Raw genomic sequence first — 17,242 nt, 5'->3', positions numbered from 1 at the left:
AATTTCCCTCCCACTACCCCACTGCCTCCCCTCGACCCCAGTCTGCCTCTATGGCAAGCACCTCTCTCTCTGTCTCTCCCCCGTTCTCCCCACCCTGACTCTCCTTTTGGGCATTATGGTTTGCAATATAGGAGGTACTAAAAGGTTAACATGCAGCTTGCTGCGGAGATGACTCTGGACCTTGCGCCAGGCTGATTTCACCAGGGTACCTCAGATGGGAGCAGGCTTCATCTCTCTACCTGCCCCCTATGAATCCAGGCAACTGCAAACTTCCAAAACCCAATGAAAAACCCAGGTACGCGGGACTAGTGACTGTCAACTCAAGGGATCAGATGGGCAGCTCCTTCCCATCTCCCTACGGGGTCCTGGCTGTCATGCACACAAACCGCCTCTGGGTACCATTTGAGTGCAGTAATGGCCATGATCCAGAGACTCACAAATGGAACTCAGAACCAAGTAACTCCTTGCAGAGATTTCCCTAATTATTTAAAATTCTAGAATTCCAGGAGCTTAAGAGGCTGCATGACATCTCATGCTATTCATAATAAGCAATAAAAAATGAATTATCTAGCATCTGCTTGTTGGGCAGGCTTGAATGGTGGTGGGAAGGTATAATGATGGTGAGATTGGTGTTGAAATATTGAATAACAACAACACAACACACTGTCCTCCCGTTGTTCATTGATTTGCTCCAGCAGGCCCAGTAATGTCTCCATTTTGAGACTTGTTACTGTGTTTGGCATATCGAATACAATGTAATCTATTACTGTGAACAGATTTATGAAAATAAAATTTAAAAAAATCTAAAGTTATCATGTTTGTCCCTTTACCTACCTTTAGCAATCAGTTCTTGTTCAAAATCATCAGTTCCAACTATCATTGTTTTTGATACCAACTATATTATTTTTTGATAAGATTATTGGGATGGTAAATAGAGAAGTGGTTGAACAGGATCTATCTTGATTCTGATAATGCTTTATTTATTTTTGTTTTTTCTTTGCTAGGGGCCACTAGGCCTATACCCAGCAATACTTGGGAACCTTGTGTGCTAAGAATCCAACCTGACCTCCACATGCAAGATGTGTTATTCCATTCTGGGTTTCTTCTGGCCAAACCTAGCTGTACTCAAGGCTTACTCCTTGTTCTGTGCTCAGGGATCACTCCTGGTGGTACTAAAAGGGACAGTATGCAATGCCTGGGATTTAACTTGGGTTGACTGCATGCTAGATAAGCACCTTACCTGACACACTATCTCTTTGGCCCTGCTGTTCTATGAAATATTTCCCTGGCCCCTGGACAGGATCCTTTGTGGAGGAGGCTGTTTGAGGCATTACAGGACACCTTAGTTCTTAACAGCTGCATAGAAGAACAATTGTAAGAAAAAAGTGTCTCCAGACTTTGCAGAAAATTCTGCATTAGGAACTCAGTAGTAACCTGTTCCCAGTCCAAGGATCAGAGAACTGAGGATAGGAGAACACAGGGAACGCTTGAGTTGGTGACAGATGGGATTCAGGGCTGTGAGCTTAACGGGGTATTACAGCTTAGGCCAATCTTTAGACGCTGGCTTGTGTACTAGAATCAGTGTGAAACTATAAAAATAAGAGCCTTCAGCCAATCTATCCTTCTGAAGCTGAATTTCCGAGGGTGAAGCCAAGGCATAAGCTACACAATCAGGATTCTGGGACATCTGCAGGATGACAGTTGGAATATGTGTCCAGGACTCCAAGAGACAGGTTAGGAATGAAGCTGCCTCAGTACAGTAACACTTACCCTAACCAGAGAGGACAAAAGTAGGACAAAAGCATTGTATTCGTCCACGGTGGCTAACTTTCCTCATTAGGAATTTTCTCCAATTTTATTCTCTTCTTCTACTTGTTCGTATGTAATCGTTTCTATTCTCCACTCACTCCCCAATAGCTAATCTCTGTCTGTCTAGTCCTCTTGTTCTAATATTTGCTTCTGGGGGTTTGTTTTGCAGCGCTGGGGATGAACTTTGCCACTTGGCCCCTGGCTCTGATACTTGTTTGGATTGCCCATGACTTGGGTAATAGTTAAGAGGGGAATCAAAGTCTTGCGCACTCATTCAGTTCAGAGTTCCTAATTTCCTTTTAAGGGTACCTAATAAGCAAGCATCTCTAATAACCAAGAGTGCAAGGCAGTAAGACAAAATCCAAGCTATAAAAGAAACCTCAGTTTTCTAGAGAATTGCCTCACTCTTTGAGATCCAGGAGGAAAAAATTCTCTGGTACTGTAAGCATGAAACCTGTTTTATATGTACATGAAATACTGTACTCTGTAGGCGCACTGTGTGTCTTGAAGAACTGCCCGTATCTCAACCTGAGATCTGTATTCTTGAGAAGAAGCCCACATTCTCTCTGGAGAAGTATATGTTCTCTACTGAGCAAGTAACTCTCCTCTCTCTCAATTTCTCTAAATGAAAATTTCATTTCACGATCACGATCATCCTGTTGTTCGTCTATTGCCTCGAGCAGGCACCAGTAACGTCTCTTTCGCCCTAGCCCTGAGATTTTAAAAAGTGCGATATTCAAGGTTCTTTCAGGGTTAGGAGAATGAGACCCATCGTTGGGTCTTTGGCCATCATTACTGGTATTTGGCATATTGGGTACACCACGGGGAGTTTGCCAGACTCTGCCGTGTGGGCCGGTTACATTCAGTAGCCTGCCAGGTTGTCCAAAGTAAAAATAACATAATTCGCGGCCTTGTGCTTCTGGGAGCTGGGTTTTATAGTGTATCTGGTCCCACTCCCACCACCCTGCACCGAAAGAAAAACAGGAAATCATGGAGAATTCTGAACACTTTCATTAATCTCTCAGTAATCCCTTAACATGCCAATAACTCTAAAGTCATGTATTCCATTGATTACTTTATTCAGAAAATAAAACAACAAATAAGAAAGAAACAAAAATCCTGGTTATTTGCAGTATCTGTCAGCTTTCAATTTGGCTCTCCTGTTGAGTAAAGATGGACAATAAAATTAATCCATGTGAAACATGTCATATAAAGTCAACTGCTACTGAATATACATACTTAATGGTCATTGAATTCTCAATTCTGGTTATAATAGCAGTCATACTAAAATATTTTCAAGTTTTACTTCTCAATTTTATGTTTCCCATTTAGATTCTATTCTTATGAAAGTCTTTCCCTAGTATTTAACCAATGTGCACAGGGCACTTTCAATCTATAACAGCAAGTTTAATTACATCTGAAATTAAGCCTGCCCTAAATTTTCTCTTCAACTGGATAGCAATGTGTAATTTTCATAGGTGATAAAAGTTGTGAGCTGAAGACCTTATTCTATTTGAGTTCACTTTTAGATTATATCTTATATCCCACTAAAAAATTTATAATATGGTCAACTGAGAAAAAACATCACTTTTTTTGTCTTCATTTAATCGATTTGCTCGAGCGGGAATAACCTGATCAATTAGGTAATAGAAAACTTGACTAAGTACTGCCTTTATCAAGGAATGTACATACATGCAAATGGAAAGCTAAAATAAAAGAGCAGAGATGGCCATATTTGCATCAGCATGTAATCTAAAGGAAGTGTAAGAGATAGAGATGGTCATAACATACTAGTTAAGGGAATAATAAATCAGGAGGACTTAAATATTATTAACATTTATACACCAAAGAAAGGGGAGTCAAAGTTCACAAATTAACTGCTAATAGGCCTGAGGAAATATATCAGAGCAACACAATAATAGTGGGAGACTTTAACCCCCATGTAAATAAAGATTTTAATACTAATTTTGCAACACAGGATTTGAATGAATGGGAGATTGCCAAATTCTCTTTCAATCTGACACTTAACCTAGATCACAGCTGGAAAACTCACAACTTAAGTATCTCTAACCCATTTTTTAAAATGTTATAAATCTAGGATGAAAATTACCTTGGCTTTATAAAATATTATATATTGTGATGATATTCTGTTCACTTCTGAATCTAACTTTATAAGTGTTTCAATCTAGTTAGCTTCTATATACATTTAAATTGGTCTATTTTATCATCTTATAAATAATCTGTAGCACTGGATTGCGGTAAAAGAACCTACTTGGTTACATTCTATTAGAACTAACCTAAGTCAACTAGATATAAAAATAAGATAAAAATTAGTTTCAGTTAAACCTGACTTTCTTGAAGTAAGAATAAAGAATAGAATCTGGCTGGCGATGAGTTTATTTTTTATTTATTTATTTATTTTTGTCATACCCAGCAATATTCAAGGGTTACTCCTGGCTTTGCACTCAGGAATTACTCCTGGAAGTGCTCGGGGGACCACACGGGGGGGATCAAACTCAGGCTGGCTGCATGCAAAGCAAATGCCCAATCCACTGTATTATCGCTCCAGCCCCCCTGGGTTTATTTTTTAAAAAATATTATTTCTTGGCAATCTTTTTGCAAACTTTAATGCCTGTTAATAATAACATTACTGGGGCTGGAGAGAATACAGCAGGTAGAGTGTTTGCCTTGCATGTGACCGACCAGGGTTGGATCTCCGGCCTCCCACATTATCCCCAGAGCAATGCAAGGAGTTAATTTCTGAGTGCAAAGCCAGAACTAGTCCCCCCTCCCCCATCCAGCACTGCCAGGTGTGTGTGGCCCAAAAACCAAAACCAAACCAGAACAAAAAAACCCCAAAACAACCCCTCCCCTGACGCCCATAAAAATAACATGACCATATCACAAATTAGGAACGGTGGCACCCATTTAAAAACTATAATAATTAAAGAATATACTAGTTTTACACAATGCTTCTATGGCTACTGAAAATAACTGAAATAGTAAAATAATACCAACCTGTCCAGAAGTGTTTCATGCAAAAATCCATCTTTCCGGGCCTTTTTAAGTATTTTACTATCTTCTTTACTTATTTTAAGTTTATGATCTTGGAAGCTCTGAAATTTCTTTCTGTTAATAAAATATATTTTGTCAAAAAAGAAATCAAATTCTGGTTATACCTGTTTACTGATAACCTTACTGTAGGATGACACTGGTTTGCTGTTTCTCCCTGGCTGCAGAGTTTAGGTTTATTGGGTTACACCATTCACAGTGCTTCTGAAGCACCCCCATTTTCTTTAAGCATTCCCAGTCATCTTTAATTTCTTTGTACTTCTTTCCCAACTGGTTAATCACTCATTTACCCTAAGCCGTACCTGTCACTTGATTCCTCAGCGCTCTATGATTATGTATTTATAAGTGAAATATTGCTTTTCTCCTTCCCTTATGTTCTTTTGCATAGTTTACTCCAGAGCAATGTCTTTTTTGTATAGACACAGGAAGACAGTTAATGCTATGCTTTTGTAACTTGGGAGTTAATTGACTCCGAATAAAATTCACTTCTGGGCATCTGTTCTCTCGACTTAAGCCTCAGTTGCCCTTAGTTTCTAGTAACCCAAAAGCAGTGTTCCGACGAGGGACTGGATGGATCCAGGGCAAGCTGCAAGCTACCCTAGCATCAAATCGGGCCAGGCCAAGTGCCATAATACTTAACTATAAGTTAGGAGCAAAGTCATGGACAAATTCTGTCGTGATCCAAACAGTAACAACTGGATCAGGACCCTCTAGGGTTAGGAAAGACTAATCTGGCCTGAGTACTTTAGTCTGGGATCTATAGTGAAATGTCCCCAGGAGAACCACTCTACAAGCTTAATTTATCTGTGTCCATACAAAATGACTAGAAAGTAATCTAAGATGGATGTGGCACTAAGGAAAGGAGAAACACAACACTAGATGGTATTTCGCCCTTGAGCAATCTAATCTATTTGCAGGAGATCTTTGTCTTATCTTAGAAAAGCTTCCCTCAGAAGGAAAGGCTTTCATATGTTTGATTGCATGTACCTGACCTAGGCGTTGCTAGGTTGCTATCACCAATGCTTGGAGATTGGGCACTAGACCAAGGTGGTGAGATGGAGGGCGGAGAGACTAACATGGGGGACTGGAGGAGACAGTAATGAGGGGCAGTGTGAGATTGGAACAGGCGTGTGGGGAGAATGGGATAAAATGGCAACTGATCAACCAGCCTGACAGCCCTGTTTCCTCCTTCATGCATCTGTTGGCAGTAGCTGCAAGCCTGCCTGGGGAAGAGGCTCACGGCCACCCAATGCATGTGGCAGGCGAGAGAGACCCCGCTGCTGTCGTTCACTTATTTTGGGCTTACACACCTTACATAAGGGGTTTACACACCTTATGTATTTCCCTAATAACCTACAGGTTTTCAACTATAAATCTGAACTTATTCGTGGCTGAGCGACATCTCAAACTACACCACTGATATACCAGGAGTAGCACACCACACTGGATGGGATATAAAGTAGAAGATAACCAATCTGATTAAGAAAATATTAACACAAAAGGCTTAACCTGTAAGAACATGTTAGTAATCTTTTATACAAGGCTTAATGGCTCCAGGGTGAAATACAATTTTCACATACTTTCTTCTAAGAAAATCTTTTTTGATCATTTTTACTGAATCATTCATAACAAGCAATATAAAATAAATTATTTAGGGCCTGCTATTGGGGCAGGCTTGGGCTGTGGTTGGGAAAATTGGAAACAATGGTGGTGGGATTGGTGTTGGAATATTGAATGTATTGTGAACAACTTTATAAAAATAAAATTAAAAAAAAAGAGATGAGTTTAGTGTTCTACCATCATTTAAAAAAAAAGTAGTTATTTTAATTGCTCTCAAAAGTCTCACTTCTGCCAGAAAATGTTGATTGAAGTCCATTTTCTCCTATGAAAATTTGGTTGACATCATGTACTGGCAAGTTAAGCCACATTCCATTAACGAACTGGGGGAATTAGGAAACTCAAGTTTTAAAAAAGGAAAACATTTAGCCCAATTCTTTGTCATAAAGTCTGTCAACACTGTAACACTGTTCAGCTAGGGGTCATGGGTTCTTTTATGGGCCCCTGGAATTTTCCAAGGGGCAGCAGGTAAAACTGGGGGGCTACCTCCTGAGAACTATAGGCAGATCTATAGGCAAAGGAAAGGACACGTACACATAGTTGATTTCACATTGCTTAACATTTCCTTTGTCTTCTTCAGGAATGTCATCTTTTTTCTTAATTTCTCTTTCAGCACAGGATCTAATCTGTATGTTGGAAATGAAAGCATAAAGGTTACACATCTATCTTCTCCCTTCCCCACCTTTACGTAAGAAAATTCTAGGTAATTTCCCTTGTTTGAAGGAGGGTATGAGTGTGTGTGTGCGCGCGCGTGCGTGTTGTTTGGTGGGAAAAGTGGTGCGCAGGGTGCTCAGAGTGACCAGGGGCCTCTCTCCCACTGAGTCTTGGTGAATCAGGCTGATGGTTCAGTGATAGCGTGAGGCGGCCCTGCTACTCTGGCCCAGGGATGGTGGTTACCCAGGCCACCTGGCACTGCTCAGGGCCATACAGGCAATGCTGGGGGTGGGGGCTCCAACACTACATGCGTGCCAAGGCACTGAACTTTAGAAGCTTTCCTATGATGTCTCTCTCCTTACACAGTAACTAGTGCTTAAATATTATACTCAAAACAACCTAGTATAATGTAGTCCCATTTGTTTATCTTTGCTTCCACTTGCTTGGTCAGTGTTTTATTTTTTTTAACTATAAAGATGTCTTTAGCTTCAATGTCATGGAAAGTCTGCCTACATTTTTTCTCTGTGTACCTTATGATTTCAGGCCTGCTACTAAGGCTTTTAATTCATTTTGATCTGACTTTTGAGCCTGACATTCGAGAGAGATCTGAGTTCTTTTTTTTTTTTTTGGCATGTAGGTGTCCAGTTTTCCCAGCATCACCTGTTGAAGAAGCTTTCCTTTCTCCACTTCACATTTCTTACTCCTTTATCAAAGATTAAGTGGTCATATAGTTGAGTATCTGAGTCAAGATATTCAACTCTATTCCACTGGTCTGAGGGTCTCTATTCCAATACCATGCTGTTTTAATTACTACTGCTTTGTAGTACAGTTTGAAGTTGGGGAAGTTGATGCCCGCCATCTTCTTTTTCCCAAGGATTGCTTTAGCTAGTTGTGGAGGTTTATTGTTCCACATGAATTTACGGAATGTTTTATCTATTTCTTTAAAAAATGGCATGGATATCTTTATAGGGACTACGTTGAATCTGTATAATGCTTTGGGGAGTATTGCCATTTTGACAATGTTCATCTTCCTGATCCATGAGCAGGGGATATATCTCCTTTTCCTGTAACCTCTTTCATTTCTTGAAGTAGTGTTTTGTATTTTTTTTTTTTTTTTGGGTGCAGATCCTTCACCTCTTTAGTTGATTCTGAGTACTTGATTTTCTAAGGAACAATTATGAATGAGATTTTTTAAAAAAAATATCTTTTTCTTCTCTTTCATTATTTGTACATATAGGAAAGTATGGACCTTTGGTAATTGATTTTTGTAGCCTGCCACTTTACTATACAAACCTATAGTTCCAAGGAGCTTTTCGGTAGAGTCTTTAGGATAGTATCAAGTCATCTGCAAATACTGATAGCTTGATTTCTTCCTTTCCCATCTGGATGCCCTTGATATCTTTTCCTTGCCTAACTGCTATGGCAAGTACATAAAGCTAATAAGCTTCTGCACCTCAAAAGAAATGGTGACCAAGATACAGATATATCCCATGGAATGGGAAAAATTATTTAGCCAATACTCATCAGATAAGGAGTTAATATCTAAGATATATAAGACACTGGTAGATATTCACACACACACAAAAAATTCAACCCCATCAAAAAATGGGGAGAAGAAATAAACAGAAACTTTCCTAAAGAAGAAATAAAAATAGGCAAAAGGTACATAAAAAAATACTCTATGTTACTAATCATCAGGGAGATGTAAATCAAAACAACAATGAGATATCATCTCATACCACAGAGACTGGCACATAACAAAAAGAACAAAAACAAGAATTCAACCATTGCTGGCACAGATGAGGGGGGATCGGGACTCTTCCTTCGTTATTAGTGGGAACACCAACCGGCACAGCCCTTCTGGAAAATAATACTGACATCCCTCATAAAACTAGAATTGAGCTTCCATCTGACCCAGCAATATATCCTGGGGGTGCAAAAACAAACAGCAGAAATGCCATCTGCATGTCTATGTTCATTGCAGCACTATTTACAGCAGCCAGAACCTGAAACAACATGAGTACCTGAGAATAGACGCCTGGATAAGGAAACTATGGTACATCTACACAATAAATACTATGCAGCTATTAGGAAAAATGAATGCATGAAATTCACTCATAAATGGATGGACATGGAGAATATCACGCTTAGTGAAACAGTCAGAAGGAGTCAGAAGGAGAGGGACAGACATAGAATGATTGCACTCATTTGTGGGACATAAAAAAACATAGTATGAGACTGATAACCATGGACAGTAGGAACAAGGGACAGGAGGATTAGTCCATGGTTGGAAGCCTGTCTCAGGTGCTAGAGAGAAGGCAGCTGGGATAGAAAAAAAAAAAAACAGTATGGCAATGATAGTTGGAAATGATCTTTTTGGATAAGTACTGTGTGCTGAAAGTAGGTAAATGAACAAACATGATAACCTCTCAGTATCTGTATTGCAAACCATACCACCCAAAAGGGAGGGAGAGAGAAAGGGAGAGAGGAAGACAGAAAGAAAGAGGGAGGGAGGGAGGGAAAGAGAGAGGGAGGGAGGGAGAGAGCACTTGCCATACTGCCACAGATTCAGGCTGGGGGGTGGGGCGGTGGCTGGAGGGAAACTAGGGACATTGGTGGTGGGAAATGTGCACTGGTAGAGGGATGGGTGTTGGAATACTGTATGGCTGAAATCCAACCATGAACAGCTTTGCAGCTGTGTATCTCATGTTGATTTATTATTATTATTATTATTATTATTATTATTTTGCTTTTTGGGTCATACCCAGCAATGCACAGGTGTTACTCCTGGCTCTGCACTCAGGAATTACTCCTGGCAGTGCTCAGGGGACCATATGGGACATTGGGAATTGAACCCGGGTCGACCATGTGCAAGGCAAACGTCCTACCCACTGTGCTATTGCTCCAGCCCTTCTCATGTTGATTTAATTAAAAAGAAAGAAAGAAAGGAAAGAAAAAGGCAAGAGAAAACTCTGTATATTTATTGATAAGGAAAAAAATCTCCAAGATAGAATATTAAGGAGATAAATCAAGGTCTAAGAGTATTTAAAGGAGGCCAATTTTAGTATTAAAATTACATACATTTATATATTTATAAACTCCAGAAGGCTAAGAAAGCACAAGGAGTTGTGCTTTTACATGCATATATGTTTTTTAAGAAACTTAAAATGTAAAACCACCAAAAAAAATTTCTAAAGGAAGAAAAAAAAGGAAGGAAAATACAGAACTCAAAACATGTGAAATTATTCAGAAAACGATACTTATACATGGAGATAAGAGGTATCACTTGCATGCAGCTAACCTGGGTTCAATCTCTGAGTCCTGCCAGGAATGATCCCTGAGGTCAGAGAGGAGTGAGCACAGCTGGATGTGGCACACAAACAAACAAACAAACAAAAAATAAGTAGCTCTTTAGGAATTCTCTGCATGTGGTACAAACTAGCCATTAATTATGGGATCTACTAAAAAATAAGCTTATGCAGAATACAGAATAAAAAGCTAGTAATGAGATAATCTTCAAAGTGAGATAAATGACTAGTCAATATTTTACAGAGATGTCATCAGCTTACACATGTGACATGTATTAGTGTAGAGAAAAATGTCCCTGTTGTTACCTTTATCATTTCTTCTTCTCCAGCTGTTTTACTTTTTGCTTCTATGTCTCCTGCTTCATTGCATCTAATAAAACAGCTATTTGAGGCCAGTAAAGCCATCTTCCCCTAAATAAAATGAAGTAACAACAAAACACATGAGATTCTGCAAAAGAATTCTTCAGTCTTGAGACTAAATGAATTTTCCATCTGATTCTAAAAATAAACATGAAAAAAGAATTTGGAGAAAACCTGAAAAATAAAAAATTCAGAAAAGAAAAACAAGATCCCCTATAGTCTGATTCAAGAGATAACCATCACAATAAGTTATTTTAGTATGTCCAGAGTACTAAACTCTAAGTGAAACAGAACTGTTCCCTTTGGCTAAGAGTATGACACAGGGGTCAGGGGTCGATCAAGGATCTCTGAGCACTGCAGGATGTGTCCTTGAAGGGTTCTGAGTGTTACTGGGATGTTCCAGGCATAGCACTGAATGGCCTAACACAGCTGGGAAATATCACTGGGAGTGACACCCGAGCATCTGGGAGGCACCCTCCTCCTCCACAGAAATAATCCCAAATATCTACTGAAGATAGAACTTAGCTCAGTTTGAAAAGCTTAATTTAAAATTAAAAAAAAAGTAATGTACAATAATTCACCCAGAGAGTTGCATTTTAAGCAAAAATCTTTATAATTAGAAGAATATAAAATTATATCATATATATATATATATATGTGAGTTTCGCTGCCTTTGAATTTAATGCTCCGAATCAATGCTTGAAGGACTCTGTTGGTAAAAACAAATACATCCTTTCATGCTGCTTACTGGCCAAGAGAGCATAATGATTCTAATTAACAAAGCTTTAAAAACGAACTTTCATGTATGTCTAAACCTGGATGAATCACCTGAAGTCTCTGTACTTTTTAAAATAAATACCCATCATTACAAAATATATTGAAAAATATATTTATAAAAGTACTAATAACATGGATTTGGTTGCAATGTTTTTTTCTCTTTTGTTGGGGTGAGGTGGGGGCGTCCTAAACAGTGCTCAGGAGACCAGAGGCTCTCCCTTAAGATTCCTGGACCACCAAACCTGTGGTTCAATGTGAGGGTCTGAGCATGTGGTGTTGCTTGGGCTCTTTGGTTCCTAGCCCAGTGGTGCTTGGTGGTCGATGTAGCACGTGGGATACAACTGGCTCGACTGAATGCAATGCCTTTGCTTTAACCCCTGTACCATCTTCGGTCCCCGAATCATTTCTGATTAGAAGTATCAGGGGCTGGGTTTTCTATCATCTGGATGACTTTCAGTGACATTGGAAACAACTATCTGGCCAAGGTGATTCAAGCATGTGCTGCTGGATCTTTTTGCTGAGTGTCTTTTTGCAGAAAGTGCCAACAGGGATTTTAACTCGCTATATCATTACATTTAAACTTATATAACTTAGTCTCTCCAAAATCAATGAAGTCAACTTTCCTAATGTTCTCTCATCATCCTGGCTGTATAACACATTGTCCTTTCCTGCTGGTATAATTATTCGTAGTAGGATCATCTAAAAGGGGTTAAGAAGGTGAGTAAAATGACCATGGGTAAAGCTACTGATTTCTGGGTCTATTTAGAATGTATGTTCTTATTGACTATTAAACAGTCTTTACTCTTACATTGGCAAGAAACAACAGCACTTACATCTTGAAAGACTGGCTCCCACTGCTCTCTTGGTCCAATTGCATCCGAACGCCCGACGACTAGTCCATCTGAATTTATACCAAGGTATTTCCCGTAGCCAGATTTCAGAGCAATTCTTCAGAAAGAGATATGTTAAAAAACTAACATATAACATCCAATTTTATTGTTCAAAAGCTAGTGGCTAGTTTTTTTGGCAGTATAATCCTCTACATACGACTTTGTATTTTTTTTTATGGGGGGGGTGGGTGGGAGATTACATATGCTGGTGCTAGGAGGCTACTCCTGGCTCAGCGCTGTGGGTCTGCTCCCTGCAGTGCTCAGGTGACCCTGCGGTGCCTGGGAAGCATATGCAGTCCTTAACTTCCTGGTTCCTATATTCTGCTTTTCATTATAGACACCATCATATAGTATCTTACATCTTCCAAATTATTCTTCAAACATACTACTTTCAGTGATTATATAATATTCTATCACAGACATATTAACACTTTTATGCCAGAAATAGTTCTGTTGGTATTTCTTCTGTTCACTTCTTCTGTTCATTTCTTCTGAACTACCAGGAAGAGTCATAGGAGAGAAATAATCAAACAAAAGATCATCAACTTTAAAGCTCTTATTACGAGCTGGTGAAAGTTCCAGAAAAAATTGTAACAATTTAGTTTAATTACTCAAATTAGGTAACAATCCCCACCCCCCAACCCTGGCCTCTTAGGTCTGCTGACATGCCTTAAAAAAGAAAAAAATTAAAAAAACGAGATATGGGAAAGCAGCACCCTACTAAATTTTCACTTTATTATTGTGCATGACATTTACACTTTATTTATTTGCTTTTTGGGTCACATCTGGTGATACACAGGGGTTACTCCTGGCTCCGCACCCAGGAGTTACTCCTGGCGGTGCTCAGGGAACCATATGGGATGCTGGGAATCGAACCTGGGTTGGCAGCGTGCAAGGAAAACGCCCTACCCGCTGTGCTATCTCTCCAGTCCCTTCTTTTTAGTTTTAAAAGTACTTTTTGTCCACGTGGGGTCTTCTTGTTTCTCTAAGTGTTCTAAGTATTTTGAATCCTATACAACACAAGGAGAATGGAAACTTACTATTGCAGCTGCTGCAAATATTTTCAGCTATTAATTTTGCTTATAACATTTTTGGGCTTTCAATAGTAAAGAAGTTTATGTCCTTTATTACCCCAGCTTTTATTCTTTAAAAGTCTCACACACTGAAGACAGGTAGTAGAGCCTAGAAAAGCTAACACAACGAACAAAATACTTTTGTAGACTTTAATACTGCATTATACTATTTTAAGTTCTGCACAAAAATAAATAAATCTCTTTACTATACCTATTAGTAAAAGTATGGAAATCATCATAAGGTTATTTTTTAAGAAAAAAAACCCATGAATATTTAGCTTACCAATTACCAGTGCTACCAGAATTGGTTTTAAACATACAAATCATTATTATGTTGAGGTAACTGACTGCCAGCATTCTGAAATTCAATTTCTGTATCTGTCACCAAAATTATCAGTCTATACTTTGTTTTTTTGGGCCACAATCGGTGATGTTCAGGGATCACTCCTGGCTCTGCACTCAGGTATTACTCCCAGAGGAGCTCGGGGGACCAAATGGGATGCTGGAGAATGAATCCCGGTTGGCGCGTGCCAGGCAAGTGCCTTACCCACTGTATGATCACTTTAGCTTCCAGTCTTTACTTTTTTCATTGTAAGAATAACCTGGAGTGACAGTATAGTGGCTAGGATATTTGCCTTGCATGTGGTTGACCTGGGTTTGATACCATCATCCCACAGAGTCCCCCATGAGTAATTCCTGCCTGGAGTGATCCCTGAACGCCGCTGTGTATCGCCCCAACCCTCCACCCCCCGCCAAAAAAAAAAAAAACCAAACAAACCAAAAGACATGAGTAAACTACTCTTTTGCTCTCTATGATAATGGAATATTCCTGGTTTCAAAAATGATCTTTTATATTGATCTTGAATCCTAATCAGTGTGATTCTATGTTATAGAACATTAGATCAGGTTTTGTGTTATATGTTTTCTTCATGTCATCTTAGTTGATCTGTAACATTATTAGCCTTCGTTTTTCTTCCCTAGCATTGTATACTGACAATATATGTTTTGATTAGATGTTTGAATCCCCTTTAAAGATTCATTTGTTGCTAATGTAATTTAATACATGAATTTCTATAGGATAAATATTTTTAAGATGTCTCTTTTTCGGGGCTGGATAGATAGCACAGCGGGTAGGGCATTTGCCTTGCACGTGGCCAACCTGGGTTCGATTCCCAGCAACTCATATGGTCCCCTGAGCACCGCCAGGAGTAACACCTAAGTGCAGAGCCAGGAGGAACCCCTGTGCATCGCTGGGTGTGACCCAAAAAGCAATACAAAAAAAAACAAAGTCTCTTTTTCAAAATAAATTATTTTGTCTTTTGAATCAGATTTATTTTGTGAGTACAAGGAAAAATTTCAGTGAATTAAATTAAAAAACAAAAATTATTAATTTTCACTCAACTCAAGCTTACCTGGAATCAGACAATTTGACAGCTGTAAACTGCTCTGGAGGACTTGGGCCCTCATCAACTGCGGAAGAAAAAAACTCGAAATAAATTTGGCACTTTTTACAAATATATGTATAAAGGTTAACATTTGACTTTAAAAAGTTATTTTTTCCTTCTACAATTAAATATAGGAGAATTTTATGATAATCTGATAAAACTGTAGCACAGTGGGCCAGAGAACTCAACAGGCTGAGCACACACTCTGCTGCAATGCAGGAAGCCCAGGGTCACACCACATGGTTCCCCAGCACGACTGGGACCAAGCCCAGCTTGGTCAAGCTGGGAATAGTCCCTCAGCACTGCTGGGTATGGCCCAAACAATGAGACAAAAACTGTAGCTTAGAGCTGGAGAGAGAGCGCAGCGAGAAAGGAACTTGCCCTGAGCTCAGTCGACTCGGGTTTGATCCCTGGCACCTCATATGGTTTTCCTAAAAGCAATGTCAGCAGTGAACCTGAGCACGGAACTGGGAGTAAGCTTTGAGCACCACTTATTCTTACACTGAGTCCTCCACACTCCCCAAATAGAAAGCACAGACAAATAAGCACTAATAACTATTTTATAAAGCTAAAATGTTTAATTTAAAAAGCAGACTTTTATATCAAATGATACTATTTCTTTGGGCTGGAGCGATAGCACAACGGGTAGGGCAATTGCCTTGCAAGCGGCCAACATGGCCGATCCGAGTTCGATTCCTCCGCCCCTCTCGGAGAGCCTGGCAAGTTACCGAGAGGATGTCGCCCACATGACAAAATCTGGCAAGCTACCCGTGACGTATTCGATATGCCAGACACAGTAGCAACAAAGTCTCACACTGGGGACATTACTGGGCCCACTAGAGAAAATCGATGAACAATGGGAGGACTGTGACCGTGACAGTGATACTATTTCTTTATCTTCTAATTATTTCTATACAGGGAGTGCTTCCTCTGGTGGGCTCAAAGCCAGTGAGAAAACTTCAAATCAATAACTATGTTTCAGCGAGTTAAAGGGCAGACGAGTACTTCAAATCTGTGACCCTACCAGGTTTTGTCTTTCCAATTATTATTTCAATTCATTTTGTTTCATTCTTGACTCTCTGGAACTATAGAAAGTATTTTCAAATACTTACAGTGGAAAGAGTCGGCAATACTGGCAAGTATTAAGGATGGACAGAAAAGCAGAATTGTTGAATGCTTTTAGATTATACGTGTCTAGCCAGAAACTGGCCTAAGTGAATGTCATAAAATACATATTTTAAGTAGCATTCCCCGCCCTTTCCAGACACAAACCTTCTTTATGCGGAGCTCCAAGTGTAAAAAGTCCATTGTCAAGTGCATGTATGTAGGCTCCTTTATCCATTTCAATCGCTATTGTTCCTGAGATTTCACCGAAGTTTGTTACTTTCCACCAGATTCCTAAAAATACAATTATTATTTTACACAAGGCTCTTTGTTTCTTTGTTTTGTTTTTGGGCCACGCCGGTGGTGCTCAGGGCTTTCTCCTGGCTGTGCCCAGGGACCATTTCTTCCAGGACTTGTGGGACCGTAAGTGGTGTGGGACGAACCTGAGTTGGCCACGTACAAAGGCAAGTCCCTTACCCACTCCTTTACCACTTGGCCCCTACACAAGGTTCTTATATTGATATTGTTTTAAATCTTTAAAATGCTGAAGCTAGGGAGATGGTTCAAAGGGCTGGAGTATATAATTTGCAAGCAGGAGGTTGGGGTTCAATTCTCAGTACCCTATGGTTTCCCTCAAGCACCACAGGGAGTGGCCCGATAACCAAAAAAAAAAAAAAAAAAAAACCAAACGAAAACCCTCCAAACAAACAAACAAAATTACCAGTAATTTCAAAACTTTTAAATTTTATAACTCTAAGCAATAATATAGCAAGATCTCACATATACTTTACTCAGTTTCCTCCAATTGTATTTATTATCTTGTATAACTATAGTTATACAAATATCAAAACTAGGGAATTATCAAAACTAGGGAACTGACCCAGATACAGTTCATGAACCTCAGTTAGATTTCATGAGTTACAACGCACTCATCTGTGTACTGGTATGTGTGTATGCAGATAAAGGAGACTACTACCAGTAAGATTAGGAAAGAAGAGACAGGAGACCGGAAGGAGGTTGTAAGAGATTGGGAGGTTGAGGGAAGAAGCGAGACATTGGAAGGAAAGATATTTAGGGAGGGAGGAAAGATAGAAGAGAGAAAGAGAGTCCCATAAAGTAAAGGAACAAACTGG

General features: G+C 39.5%; 1 protein-coding gene across 2 annotated transcripts in view; it reads right to left on the bottom strand.

The window, feature by feature from the left end:
• Positions 1 to 2,867: 2,867 nt before the first annotated feature.
• Positions 2,868 to 17,242, bottom strand: part of FRG1 (FSHD region gene 1) — a 28,190-nt gene continuing 13,815 nt past the window's right edge. For both annotated transcript variants that reach the window (XM_056114188.1, XM_056114186.1), the window contains exons 3-9: positions 16,278 to 16,403; positions 14,973 to 15,030; positions 12,431 to 12,545; positions 10,767 to 10,871; positions 7,033 to 7,124; positions 4,828 to 4,938; positions 2,868 to 2,969 (exon numbers count right to left, since the gene is read on the bottom strand). In XM_056114188.1, coding sequence (XP_055970163.1) covers positions 2,933 to 2,969; positions 4,828 to 4,938; positions 7,033 to 7,124; positions 10,767 to 10,871; positions 12,431 to 12,545; positions 14,973 to 15,030; positions 16,278 to 16,403 — 644 coding nt within the window. In that variant the 3' untranslated portion in view covers positions 2,868 to 2,932. The remainder of the gene's footprint in view (positions 2,970 to 4,827; positions 4,939 to 7,032; positions 7,125 to 10,766; positions 10,872 to 12,430; positions 12,546 to 14,972; positions 15,031 to 16,277; positions 16,404 to 17,242) is intronic.

This window comes from Sorex fumeus, unplaced genomic scaffold (genome assembly GCF_029834395.1).
Source record: "Sorex fumeus unplaced genomic scaffold, SorFum_2.1 ptg000024l, whole genome shotgun sequence".
NCBI classification, from domain to species: domain Eukaryota; kingdom Metazoa; phylum Chordata; class Mammalia; order Eulipotyphla; family Soricidae; genus Sorex; species Sorex fumeus.
The sequence above is the reverse complement of the archived record's forward strand: the minus strand, read 5'-3'. Positions and strand labels throughout refer to the sequence as shown.